General features: G+C 49.0%; 1 protein-coding gene across 2 annotated transcripts in view; it reads right to left on the bottom strand.

Annotated features, from left to right (window-relative positions):
- The window catches only part of LOC123749636 (uncharacterized), a 79,860-nt gene that overhangs the window by 8,631 nt on the left and 55,904 nt on the right, over nt 1-15,325 (bottom strand). For both annotated transcript variants that reach the window (XM_069301683.1, XM_069301684.1), the window contains exons 2-3: nt 10,326-13,507; nt 7,264-8,262 (exon numbers count right to left, since the gene is read on the bottom strand). In XM_069301683.1, coding sequence (XP_069157784.1) covers nt 7,264-8,262; nt 10,326-13,014 — 3,688 coding nt within the window. In that variant the 5' untranslated portion in view covers nt 13,015-13,507. The remainder of the gene's footprint in view (nt 1-7,263; nt 8,263-10,325; nt 13,508-15,325) is intronic.

Below are 15,325 nucleotides of genomic sequence, written 5' to 3'. Positions count from 1 at the left end.
ACTGCCACACACCTCTCTCCACCACTGTCACACACCACTCTCCACCACTGCCACACACCACTCTCCATCACTGCCACACACAACTCTCCACCACTGTCACACACCACTGTCCACCACTGCCACACACCACTCCCCACCACTGTCACACACCACTCTCCACCACTGTCACACACCACTCTCCACTACTGTCACACACCACTCTCCACCACTGTCACACACCAATCTCCACCACTGTCACACACTACTCTCCACCACTCACACACCACTCTCCACCACTGTCACACACCACTCTCCACTACTCATACACCACTCTCCAATACTGTCACACACCACTCTCCACCACTGTCACACACCACTCTCCACCAATGCCACACACCACTCTCCACCACTGCCACACACCACTCTCCACCACTGCCACACACCACTCTCCACCACTGTCACACACCACTCTCCACCACTGCCACACACCACTCCACCACTGTCACACAGCACTCTCCACCACTGTCACACACCACTCTCCACCACTGTCACACACCACTCTCCACCACTGCCACACACCACTCTCCACCACTGTCACACACCACTCTCCACCATGGCCACACACCACTCTCCACCACTGTCACACACCACTCTCCACCACTGTCACACACCACTCTCCACCACTGCCACACACCACTCTCCACCACTGTCACACACCACTCTCCACCATTGCCACACACCACTCTCCACCACTGTCACACACCACTCTCCACCACTGCCACACACCACTCTCCACCACTGTCACACACCACTCTTCACCACTGCCACACACCACTCTTCACCACTGCCACACACAACTCCCCACCACTGTCACACACCACTCTCCACCACTGTCACACACCACTCTCCACCACTGTCACACACCACTCTCCACCACTGTCACTCACCAATCTCCACCACTGCCACACACCACTGTCACACACCACTCTCCACCACTGCCACACACCACTCTCCACCACTGTCACACACCACTCTCCACCACTGCCACACACCACTCTCCACCACTGTCACTCACCACTCTCCACCACTGCCACACACCACTGTCACACACCACTCTCCACCACTGCCACACACCACTCTCCATCATTGTCACACACCACTCTCCACCACTGCCACACACCACTCTCCACCACTGCCACACACCACTCTCCACCACTGCCACACACCACTCTCCACCACTGTCACACACCACTGCCACACACCACTCTCCACCACTGCCACACACCACTCTCCATCACTGTCACACACCACTCTCCACCACTGTCACACACCACTCTCCACCACTGTCACACACCACTCTCCACCACTGTCACTCACCACTCTCCACCACTGCCACACACCACTGTCACACACCACTCTCCACCACTGCCACACACCACTCTCCACCACTGTCACACACCACTCTCCACCACTGTCACACACCACTCTCCACCACTGTCACCCACCACTCTCCACCACTGTCACTCACCACTCTCCACCACTGCCACACACCACTGTCACACACCACTCTCCACCACTGCCACACACCACTCTCCACCACTGTCACACACCACTCTCCACCACTGCCACACACCACTCTCCACCACTGTCACTCACGACTCTCCACCACTGCCACACACCACTGTCACACACCACTCTCCACCACTGCCACACACCACTCTCCATCACTGTCACACACCACTCTCCACCACTGCCACACACCACTCTCCATCACTGCCACACACCACTCTCCACCACTGTCACACACCACTCTCCACCACTGCCACACACCACTCTCCACCACTGTCACTCACCACTCTCCACCACTGCCACACACCACTCTCCATCACTGTCACACACCACTCTCCACCACTGCCACACACCACTCTCCATCACTGCCACACACCACTCTCCACCACTGTCACACACCACTCTCCACCACTGCCACACACCACTCCCCACCACTGTCACACACCACTCTCCACCACTGTCACACACCACTCTCCACCACTGTCACACACCACTGCCACACACCACTCTCCATCACTGCCACACACCACTCTCCACCACTGTCACACACCACTCTCCACCACTGTCACACACCACTCTCCACCACTGTCACTCACCACTCTCCACCACTGCCACACACCACTGTCACACACCACTCTCCACCACTGCCACACACCACTCTCCACCACTGTCACACACCACTCTCCACCACTGCCACACACCACTCTCCACCACTGTCACACACCACTCTCCACCACTGCCACACACCACTCTCCACCACTGTCACACACCACTCTCCACCACTGTCACACACCACTCTCCACCACTGTCACACACCACTCTCCACCACTGCCACACACCACTCTCCACCACTGTCACACACCACTCTCCACCACTGCCACACACCACTCTCCACCACTGCCACACACCACTCTCCATCACTGTCACACACCACTCTCCACCACTGCCACACACCACTCTCCACCACTGCCACACACCACTCTCCACCACTGTCACACACCACTCTCCACCACTGCCACACACCACTCCCCACCACTGTCACACACCACTCTCCACCACTGTCACACACCACTCTCCACCACTGTCACACACCACTGCCACACACCACTCTCCATCACTGCCACACACCACTCTCCACCACTGTCACACACCACTCTCCACCACTGTCACACACCACTCTCCACCACTGTCACACACCACTCTCCACCACTGTCACACACCACTCTCCACCACTGTCACACACCACTCTCCACCACTGCCACACACCACTCTCCACCACTGTCACACACCACTCTCCACCACTGCCACACACCACTCCCCACCACTGTCACACACCACTCTCCACCACTGCCACACACTACTCTCCACCACTGTCACACACCACTCTCCACCACTGCCACACACCACTCCCCACCACTGTCACACACCACTCTCCTCCACTGTCACACACCACTCTCCACCACTGTCACACACCACTGCCACACACCACTCTCCACCACTGTCACACACCACTCTCCACCACTGTCACACACCACTCTCCACCACTGCCACACACCACTCTCCACCACTGTCACACACCACTCTCCACCACTGTCACACACCACTCTCCACCACTGTCACACACCACTCTCCACCACTGCCACACACCACTCTCCACCACTGTCACACACCACTCTCCACCACTGTCACACACCACTCTCCACCACTGTCACACACCACTCTCCACCACTGCCACACACCACTCTCCACCACTGTCACACACCACTCTCCACCACTGTCACACACCACTCTCCACCACTGTCACACACCACTCTCCACCACTGTCACACACCACTCTCCACCACTGCCACACACCACTCTCCACCACTGTCACACACCACTCTCCACCACTGCCACACACCACTCCCCACCACTGTCACACACCACTCTCCTCCACTGTCACACACCACTCTCCACCACTGTCACACACCACTGCCACACACCACTCTCCACCACTGTCACACACCACTCTCCACCACTGTCACACACCACTCTCCACCACTGCCACACACCACTCTCCACCACTGTCACACACCACTCTCCACCACTGTCACACACCACTCTCCACCACTGTCACACACCACTCTCCACCACTGCCACACACCACTCTCCACCACTGTCACACACCACTCTCCACCACTGTCACACACCACTCTCCACCACTGTCACACACCACTCTCCACCACTGCCACACACCACTCTCCACCACTGTCACACACCACTCTCCACCACTCCACCTTCCGTAATCTTCCTACTCCTACCTTAAACTTCCTTCTCGTTCCTGCCTTCCTTATTTTTCCTAATCCTTCTATGTTCTTCAACCATCAATATCCACTAACAACAACCAACAGCCACCACCAACACCTTCTCCTCCTCGACCTTCTCATTCTTCCTCCTCGACCTTCTCCTTCCTCCTCGACCTTCTCCTCTTTCTTCCTTGACCTTCTCCTTCCTCCTCGTCCTTCTCCTTCCTCCTCGACCTTCTCCTCTTTCTTTCTTGACCTGCTCCTTCCTCCTCGACCTTCTCCTCTTTCTTCCTTGACCTTCTCCTTCCTCCGCGACCTTCTCCTTCCTCCTCCATCTTCTCCTTCCTCCTCGACCTCCTCCTACCTCCTCTTTCTCCTCTCTACTCCTCCTCCTTCCTCCTCGACCTCCTCCTACCTCCTCGACCTTCTCCTTCCTCCTCCACCTTCTCCTTCCTCCTCGACCTCCTCCTCTAACTACAACAACCAACCACCATTACTATCAGTGCTCAACTGCAGGCCATTCTGGCGTGTTTGGAGGAAGTACGTCATGACGACAAAGATGTTTTTGTATTTGTCGATAGCCGAGGAGCACTTGAGTCCTTAAACAGTCGAAATCCAGTCTTCATGTCCACAGTTGAGGATTGTAAGAAAAGGATAAATGAGATACAGCTGAAAGGTCACAATGTGAAATTCATGTGGATTCCATCTCATGTTGGAATAGTGCTCAACGAGGTGGCGGATGACTTGGCCAAACATGCCACATCAAAACCACAAGTTGACATCGAATGTGAATTCACAATGAGACAAATAAGAAGCAAAATCAGAAATATTCAACCACAGGCAGAAGTGGCGAAGAGAGGTATAATGTATGAGGGAAGTCAAACCAAGCAACACTACATGTGTGTGTTAGTCAAAACACCCATTTCACTTATGGTAAAAGGAGAAATCCTTGGAGTGACTCTGTGCACATGCGGCTCAGGCTTGGGTACAAATATTACTGGGAATATGGGATAGGTGTTCATGATAATGACACGAAGTGTCAACTATGTGGTATGTTTAGGTCTCACACCCTTGCCCATTATGTTCTTGATTGTCCGTTGATTAATGTATATAGAAACATTGAGATAAGGACTGTTCCTGAACAAATAGCCTGGATGTGTCACAACGAAAAGGTTGATAATATTCTGGAGAGATATAAGAATTTTGCACCAAGACTGTAATCTTTTGTTGAATTATCTGCATGTCTTGCAAATTGTCTATACAGTATACCTAAGTCATAAAAGTATTTGTGTGTACGTCTGATACCATACTACTTGTGTAAAGGAGGAAATGTATATGTTTATCTCTCAGAATGTTCGGTAATATGTTTATTGTTTGTGATGTGTGTCTATATATGTATGAACACGTTGTACTGAACGGGGTGAGAATAGCTTGAGCTACCTCATCCCTTTGTCTGTATTTTACCTCAATAAACTTATTTCAATTTCAATTTCAACTACTATCAATAACCATAACCATCAATAACCATCAACCTAAACAATCATCAACAATCACAACAGTCAATCACCACTACTATCAACAACAACCATAAACCAACACCAACTACAACAATCAACCACCCCTACCACCAACAACAATCAACCACCACTACCACCAACAATCAACCACCACTACCACCAAACAACACAATAAACCACCACCCACGCGAACTATAACCAACAATCGCCACTACATAAAGTACAACAATCAACCACTACCATCACGAACCACAACAACCACCACTGCAATTAACCCCCCAACCACACCCATCAACCACCACAACAATCAACCCCCACAACCATCAACCACCACAACCATCAACCACCACAACCATCAACCACCACAATAATTAACCACCACAACCATCAACCACCACAACAATCAACCCCCACAACCATTAACCACCACAACAATCAACCACCACAACCATCAACCACCACACCCATCAACCACCACAACCATCAACCACCACAGCAATCAACCCCCACAACCATCAACCACCACAACCATCAACCACCACAACAATTAACCACCACAACCATCAACCAACACAATAATCAACCACCACAACAATCAACCACCACAACAATCAACCACTACAACAATCAACCACTACAACAATCAACCACCACAACAATCATCCACCACAACAATCAACCACTACAACAATCAACCACCACAACAATCAACCACCACAACTATCAACAAACACTACCATCAACCACCACAACCATCAACAAACACTACCATCAACCCCCACAACCATTAACTACCACCACCATCAACCACCTTAGCCATCAACCATAACAGACATCAACCACCAGAGCTATCAACCACCAATACCATAAAACCACCACAACCTACCACTAATCACAACCATCTGCCACCACAATTACCAACCACAGCAATCAACGACCACCACCACCAACCACAACTATTAACCACCACTAGAACCAACCACTACCACCAACAATAAACATCACCCACCACTGCCACCAATCACAACCTACCACCACTGCCAACAACCATAACCCAGCAACAATTCCACCACCACTACCATGGATTATTTCTAGTATATGTAAAAATATATGGTTTTATTTCTAGTATAGGTAAAAATATATTTTTAAAATATTTCTACATTTTTTATATATATTCCATCAATCAGGAAAACGAGTTTTATGCAACATTTAAGGTTGCGACACGGTCTCAAAATTGTTTAGCCAAAGTTGTGCAGTAAGTTGTGGCAACTTATTTACAACCACACAATAACGTAGCTAATACATGAAAACAAACGTTGTCACACCTGGCTACTCTCCCGACCCACACCTGTAGATGAGAGGGAACACGGAAGCCCACACCTGGCTACTCTCCCGACCCACACCTGTAGATGGGAAGGAACACTGAAGCCCACACCTGGCTACTCTCCCCATCCACACCTGTACATGAGAGGGAACACTAAAGCCCACACCTGGCTACTCTCCCCACCCACACCTGCACATGAGAGGGAACACTAAAGCCCACACCTGGCTACTCTCCCGACCCACACCTGCACATGAGAGGGAACACTAAAGCCCACACCTGGCTACTCTCCCCACCCACACCTGTCTATGTCACACACTCATGCCAAAGAAAACTTATATCAAGTAAATCTAGCTTGTATTAAGCAAGACAATGTTGGGCTAAATATTGATCAGTGTTATCTTATAAGCAGTGAAGCTTGCTTAATGAATATTCTTGGTCGCTAAACGGTGCTCAAAGTTACTCAAGAAGCCTTATAAGTTCTCTAATTCATGACTTTTATTGTAAAAATATTTTTTAAACCACCGGAAGCACTGTGAATTAAACAACTGAGTTACAGATATTCACGTGTTAAGATGTAGTCAATACGTACTGGTGAGACGCGTGTTAAAGAAGTACAGGAGACTATACCCTCCTCTTGAGGGAGGACACAGCTGAGCCGCCAGGTGGCAGCACCAGTCTATGGCGGGGTCGTCATCAGTGAGGACCCGGCTGATGGTCAGGTTGAGTATCCATCCCTGGTACTGCAGAGTGTCCAGGGTGTCCGGGTCCACGTAGCCCGTGGCGTCCAGGGTGTCCGGGTCCACGTAGCTCGTGGCGTCCAGGGTGTCCAGGTCCACGTAGCCCGTGGCGTCCAGGGTGTCCGGGTCCACGTAGCTCGTGGCGTCCAGGGTGTCCGGGTCCACGTAGCCCGTGGCGTCCAGGGTGTCCGGGTCCACGTAGCCCGTGGCGTCCAGGGTGTCCGGGTCCACGTAGCCCGTGGCGTCCAGGGTGTCCGGGTCCACGTAGCTCGTGGCGTCCAGGGTGTCCGGGTCCACGTAGCCCGTGGCGTCCAGGGTGTCCGGGTCCACGTAGCTCGTGGCGTCCAGGGTGTCCGGGTCCACGTAGCCCGTGGCGTCCAGGGTGTCCGGGTCCACGTAGCCCGTGGCGTCCAGGGTGTCCGGGTCCACGTAGCCCGTGGCGTCCAGGGTGTCCGGGTCCACGTAGCTCGTGGCGTCCAGGGTGTCCGGGTCCACGTAGCCCGTGGCGTCCAGGGTGTCCGGGTCCACGTAGCTCGTGGCGTCCAGGGTGTCCGGGTCCACGTAGCCCGTGGCGTCCAGGGTGTCCGGGTCCACATAGCCCGTGGCGTCCAGGGTGTCCGGGTCCACGTAGCTCGTGGCGTCCAAGGTGTCCGGGTCCACGTAGCCCGTGGCGTCCAGGGTGTCCGGGTCCACGTAGCTCGTGGCGTCCAGGGTGTCCGGGTCCACGTAGCCCGTGGCGTCCAGGGTGTCCGGGTCCACGTAGCTCGTGGCGTCCAGGGTGTCCGGGTCCACGTAGCCCGTGGCGTCCAGGGTGTCCGGGTCCACGTAGCCCGTGGCGTCCAGGTCAATGTCTGAAGACATACACTGAGATACAGTCACGGTCGTTACTGGTATGTTCTAAGATATAACAAGAAGACATACTGAGCCATCCACTCACCTTACTGCTGGGTTTATTACCTGATGACAAGTACGTATTTTGGACAGTATTAATAGCATCTAAACTATGTATTAATAGCTTTTAAAAGCCACGGTCAAGGTCATCTGTATCAATGGTCAAGGTCACAGTCAAGGTCATCTGTATCAATGGTCAAGGTCATCTGTATCAATGGTCAAGGTCATCTGTATCATGGTCAAGGTCACAGTCAAGGTTAGTTGTATCAATGGTCAAGGTCACAGTCAAGGTTATCTGTATCAATTGTCAAGGTCACAGTCCAGGTTATCTGTATCAATTGTCAAGGTCACAGTCAAGGTCATCTGTGTCAATGGTCAAGGTTATCTGTATCAATTGTCAAGGTCATCTGTATCAATGGTCAAGGTCACAGTCAAGGTCATCTGGACCAAGTATCAAGGTAACAGGGATAGATGGGTCACCTGAATTAGCGATCAAAGTTACAGAAGGTCTAATTAACCAAGGATCAAGGTCACAGTGAAAGGTCATCTTAAACAGGAATTAGGTCACAGTGAAAGGTCATCTTAAACAGGAATTAGGTCACAGTGAAAGGTCATTTTGGGCAGGAATTAGCTCACAGTGTAAGGTCATCTTGAACAAGAATTAGGTCACAGTGAAAGGTCATCTTAAACAGGAATTAGGTCACAGTGAAAGGTCATCTTGAACAGGAATTAGGTCACAGTGAAAGGTCATTTTGGGCAGGAATTAGCTCACAGTGTAAGGTCATCTTGAACAAGAATTAGGTCACAGTGAAAGGTCATCTTGAACAGGAATTAGGTCACACTGAAAGGTCATCTTGAACAGGAATTAGGTCACAGTGAAAGGTCATCTTGAACAGGAATTAGGTCACAGTGAAAGGTCATCTTGAACAGGAATTAGGTCACAGTGAAAGGAGATCTGTACCACGAGTCAAAGTCAAAGTGGTAAGTCATCTGAACCAAAAGTTTGGCGTCGCTAAATACTTCATGAAATTATTTATGCACAAGAATATATACAGCAGCGGAATGTTTCGAAAATTTATTATTCATGGAGTAGTCGCCCTTAATAAGTTTATATTTGTAATCAAAGTAGAAGGTTTGTCACCCTTAAGGTGACTATATTTGTAAACAATATAAGGTGTTTGTCACCCTTAAGGTGACTATATTTGTAAACAATGTAAGGTGTTTGTCACCCTTAAGGTGACTATATTTGTAAACAATATCAGGTGTTTGTCGCTCTTAAGGTGACTATATTTGTAAACAATATAAGGTGTTTGTCACCCTTAAGGTGACTATATTTGTAATCAAAGTAGAAGGTTTGTCACCCTTAAGGTGACTATATTTGTAATCAAAGTAGAAGGTTTGTCACCCTTAAGGTGACTATATTTGTAAACAATATAAGGTGTTTGTCGCTCTTAAAGTGACTATATTTGTAAACAATATAAGGTGTTTGTCACCCTTAAGGTGACTATATTTGTAAACAATATAAGGTGTTTGTCACCCTTAAGGTGACTATATTTGTAAACAATATAAGGTGTTTGTCACCCTTAAGGTGACTATATTTGTAAACAATATAAGGTGTTTGTCGCTCTTAAGGTGACTATATTTGTAAACAATATCAGGTGTTTGTCGCTCTTAAGGTGACTATATTTGTAAACAATATCAGGTGTTTGTCACCCTTAAGGTGACTATATTTGTAAACAATATAAGGTGTTTGTCACCCTTAAGGTGACTATATTTGTAAACAATATCAGGTGTTTGTCACCCTTAAGGTGACTATATTTGTAAACAATATAAGGTGTTTGTCTCCCTTAAGGTGATTATGTTTGTAAACAATATAAGGAATCTTTCGTCCATAAGATTGTAAACATATATGTAAACAATGTAAATCTGAATTACTATATTAAACATGACGAATGAAGCCCTTTGCGTAATTTTGGTATTAATAAATAACCCTAAAATTATGGTGGAAAATATGAATATTTACCAAGACGCTGCAGGTGAGGAAGGTGAGGCAGGTGACGGATGAGGACGGTCAGTTGCTGTAGTGTGAGGTGCAGGCGGAGGCTCTCGAGGGTGTGAGGCAGGAGGGGTATGACTGCCTCAGACAAGTGACCCTCAAACCCCTCTAAGGTACACTTACTGCCGGGGGCTGTCAGCCTCTCCAAACATTGTTTTGATTTATCAATATTTCCGTCTTTGCTGTATAAACTACCGCCAAGAACTAAGGATATGGTTACCTTCATTTTTGCCAGCACTGACAGTGTAGACAGGCGCTGCTTTAGTTGGGATGTATCGTTTATGATTAGGTAAATGTTCTTAGGTGTCACCTTCTTAAGAACAAGCGGCAGGACAACCCACGAGTCAACATTCACTATTCTCCACTCTTGTGCTGTACGCAGCTTCTCACACACGGCTTGGATGACGTGCTCACTCCCGCGGGACTCTGCTACATGCTTCAACAGCTCGTCAGGCTTATGTGTAACCATCTTGCACAGGTCAATTATGTGAGTAATGAACCTGTGCTCTACTCCCCGGGCACACAGCACCCCGGTAGTGCTGACTAAAATGTTCTGCCATCTGGGGCGCTTATTAAACTCTTGGTGCACTTCGATAATATCAAACTTTGACCCTCTCAGGTGATCTCCCAAGGAGCGTTTTTCCTTACGTACAACATCCACCAAGAGGTCAATGATTATAGACCTTTCCCCTGACACACGGTGTGATGCTGGATCACCTCGGTTTTGCTCAGCCCTCAACAAGAGATCGACCAGCCTCCTGCTGGCACAATACTCCTGGTACCTGGCGTGAAAATAGCCAAACACCCACACCACATTGAGGCCCCGACGGTAGCTGGTTCTTGTGAAATAGTTGGACAAGACCTCCTCCTGCGGCAGTCCCAGAGTGTCACACTTCTCCCTAATCTCCGCTTCCGTCTCTGGCCAAAGGTCGTACTCCTGCCTCAGGACCCCTCTTAAACTAATCTCTTCTAAGAACCTCAAAAACCTTTTCACATTTTCGTCACATTTTCCTTTGGGTTGGGTCACGTGTTTGTCTGTGAGTCTGGACACTAATTTGTTGGTTATGAAGTCATGAATCTTCTCGTAGACTTGAGTGTTTGTGGTGAGGTTGTTAAATTCTTCTGGAGCCTCAACACACAGCAGCGCCAACAAGGTCAAGGTGAGTGGAGTGTTGAGGTACTCACCCAGGAACTGACTCATCTGCTCCAGCCGCTGGGTAAACCTCCCTGTGATGACACTCCGTTGGCACTCTTCCTCCACCAGCACCTTGATGGTTCTCTCGGCGAACTCCACGCGACGTTCTGGAGTGATGCCCAAGACGAGGATGTTGCAGCGAGGTCTGGTGTGTGGGACGAGCTGTGACAGGTGTTGGTCCCACCCCGGCCGTGTGGTTATCACCAACCTCACATCCTTGCCAGGCAGGTGCAACAGCTCCTTCACCAGCCTTCCTGAATGGTCGTTGACCTCGTCGTAGCCGTCAATCAGGACTAATATATTTAAGCTCAAGATTATCTCCTTAAACAGCTGGAAGTCAGCGTCAGAATCACTAAGTGCTAGAGGCAGCAACTGGCGGAGGAGACCATCGAAGGTATTAAGATGTGAGTCCCTGCACTGTACATAGAAAACGAGGTCCACAGTGCCCAGGTGACGTATGGCAGCAGGGTCCTCTACCCACTTCTCGAGGATGAGCTTGAGTAAAGTTGTCTTGCCCATACCACCTTCCCCCGTCAGGAGGACACACTGAGGGACTCTTCCGTCCTCTCGTCTCATACTCAAGATGTGTTCATAGTTTATATCCTGACCCTTGGCAGCGTGGGAGGGTCTTGTGCTATCCTGACCCTTGGCCGCATGGGAGGGTCTTGCCCCTATGACGGGATCTTCAAGGAGTCGCAGTCGTGTAAAAGCAAGACTTGGGTTGTAGTTAATGTTGAGGAGGAGCCAGGGTGCGGGAACAATCTGGTACAGCAGTTTATACCCGTCAGTTAGCTCCTGCTTGCTCATCTGCTTAACCTCTTCTGTGATGTGGCTTCTGAACATCTTAATCTCCTGGCGGAGCTGAGGCAAGTACGCCACATCTGAGGGATCCAGCGGCTCTCTGACCTTCGCTAGCAGACCACCAATATACTCGGTGACATCTCTGGTCACGTGGTCCACATCCTGGCTGTTTGTCCCACACCGGACGCCGGCCTCAGCCAGCATCTTAGCCAATAAGTCACTGAGCTCCGTCAGTGTTGATGTAAGATCTTGCTCTGACATTCCCACATTATCATGGGCCAACGTGTTTCGGTGTTGCTTCAGGCTGTAAATGAGGTGTTCAAGTGATGGTCCCTGAGGCCCTGGAGTGGTCCACGTGGGGTCATTCATCTCAGACAGACCACACACACGTTGCAGGAGTTTATACAACAGGGTGATGTCAAAAGTTGCCGCGTCAGAGGAAGCTTCGAGTTTATCCCTCTGGTGATCATCGAAGACACGCCTGTACTGAGCATTGGTGTACCCCAAGTCCTGAGTGAGGTAAGTCACTACTGGGAAGGTGCCCCGGTACGACCACATAAACACACTTGCTAGCGCGTGTCGTCCTGCCTTAGTCACAGCCAGTCCATACCGCAGTCTGTTCACATCTTCCGGTTGGATAACAGGACTCGAGGCCGCCATATTGGGCCGTATGATTCTCACCTCACACAACTGTTGTCAAGTTTCACACAAGCAGTAAATGTCCCACGCTGGTTTTGTTATTATATTATGTTTAAAAACATAACATTGTTTCTCACTGTCGGAGACGGGCAGCTTGTTAGGCTTGTGTAGGCCTTCCTAAGCCAACGACAGACCTTCCTCAGGATGCATCCCTCAACAGTTGACTAATTTCCAGGTTAATGTTTACTGCTAGGTGAACAGAGGTATCAGGAGGCTGAGCATCTCACACTGACAGGGAATTAAACTCGGATCTAATCGGTGATGATCCGACTGCATTAACCACAATACAGTCACTTAATTGACCACAAATATAAGTGATTTCCAAATAAACCAAATTTTACTAAATGTGTTGACATGTTAATGCAATATTCGGTTCCAGCTTTATTTGTTATTTTCAATTTGTTCTTTAACTAGTTAATTTCTTCTGTCTTTATACTCTTCAGAATTCTGTCATCTGGAAGAACAATTTAACGTTATTAAAACAAGATGTTAGTGTTAAACATTGGGCCAGAAATACATTTTTGAGATCACTAAAACAAATAAAATTCCAAAGTCTGCCTCCTGCATTTTGTTATATTTTATAACTTAAAACTTGTCAATATTTTGACCTAACTCCTGTGATCATTGTGGTGTTGGCTTCTGGTTTAGGTAGAGTAATGGTGCTCATTTTCTCACACAGAAATATACGGTGTAGCATTTAGTAATGTTATTCTCTGCCTTTATCTTGCTCTTGTAAGGACCTATTTAGATTATGCAGTTCAGTTTGGTCAACATACAATATACTGGACATAATTTAACTTGAACCCATAAAGAGAAGAATGACAAAGTTGATCTCAGGAATTAGAAATCTCCCTTATTAAGAGAGATTAAGGAAGCTATGTTTACACATTCTTCGGAAAGTATAGTTGATATTATTGATGTCGTCAAAAGGATGAAAAGTTATATGGAAGGTAGTAATAATAAGTTGTTAACTGCATCAACACAAAATAGAACAAGAAATGATAAATCTGTATCAATAAGAAATAATGTCTGCTTCTCTGTCTATGCGAGCTAGAAGACCCTACTCAGGGAGCTAGCCTCACCTAATTTCTAACAGTAATTCCTGCTGGGTATGTGCCCAACAGGGAATGGCATATATGTAGGGAGTACAACTTTAAAGAGTACCAAAGCTACCCCCCTACCACGAACTTTGCTATATCATATTAATTGGGCTTTGAATTATTTATTTATTTTCTTGCAAGGGTTCCCAGCTGAGCTTCTGTGTAGATCGCCCTCTCCCCCTCCGCTCTCTTGTGAACAATATTCACAGTATAATGTTAACAACTTACATGGAGTTTACTACAAGTAAACTTCCGTCCCCTGAGAGTCTCTTATAGGAGCAATGATGGAGGGCCGCGTAGAGGCACATCATATAAAATGGCCGCCTAGAGGCACATAAAATGGCCGCCTAGAGGCACATAAAATGGTCGCCTAGAGGCACATAAAATGGCCGCCTAGAGGCACATAAAATGGCCGCCTAGAGGCACATAAAATGGCCGTCTAGAGGCACATAAAATGGCCGCCTATAGGTGCATAAAGAGCCGCCTAGAGGCACATAAAATGGCCGACTAGAGGCACATAAAATGGCCGCCTAGAAGCACATAAAATGGCCACCTAGAGGCGCATAAAGGGGTCTCCAAGAGGCACATAAAGAGCCGCCTAGAGGAACATAAAGGGGCCGCGTAGAGGTAAATAAAGGGGCCGCCTAGAGGCACATAAAGAGGCTGCCTAGCGGTACATAAAGGGGCCGCCTAGAGGCACATAAAGGGGCCGCCTAGAGGTACATAAAGGGGCCGCGTAGAGGTAAATAAAGGGGCCGCCTAGAGGCACATAAAGAGGCTGCCTAGCGGTACATAAAGGGGCCGCCTAGAGGTACATAAAGGGGCCGCCTAGAGGTACATAAAGGGGCCGCCTAGAGGCACATAAAGGGCCGCCTTGAGGCACATAAGGGGCCGCCTAGAGGTACATAAAGGGACCGCGTAGAGGTAACTAAAGGGGCCGCCTAGAGGTACATAAAGGGGCCGCCTAGAGGTACATAAGGGGCCACCTAGAGGCACATAAAGGGGCCGCATAGAGGTACATAAAGGGCCGCCTAGAGGTACATAAAGGGGCCGCCTAGAGGTACATAAAGAGGCCGCCTTGAGGTACATAAAATGGCCGCCTAGAGGTACATAAAGGGGCCGCCAAGACGTGCATAAAGCGGTCGCCTAGAGGCATAAAAAGGGATCGCCTA

This window comes from Procambarus clarkii, chromosome 46, assembly GCF_040958095.1.
Source record: "Procambarus clarkii isolate CNS0578487 chromosome 46, FALCON_Pclarkii_2.0, whole genome shotgun sequence".
Classification (NCBI taxonomy): domain Eukaryota; kingdom Metazoa; phylum Arthropoda; class Malacostraca; order Decapoda; family Cambaridae; genus Procambarus; species Procambarus clarkii.
Note: the sequence above shows the minus strand (reverse complement) of the source record. Positions and strands in the feature narration are given on the sequence as shown.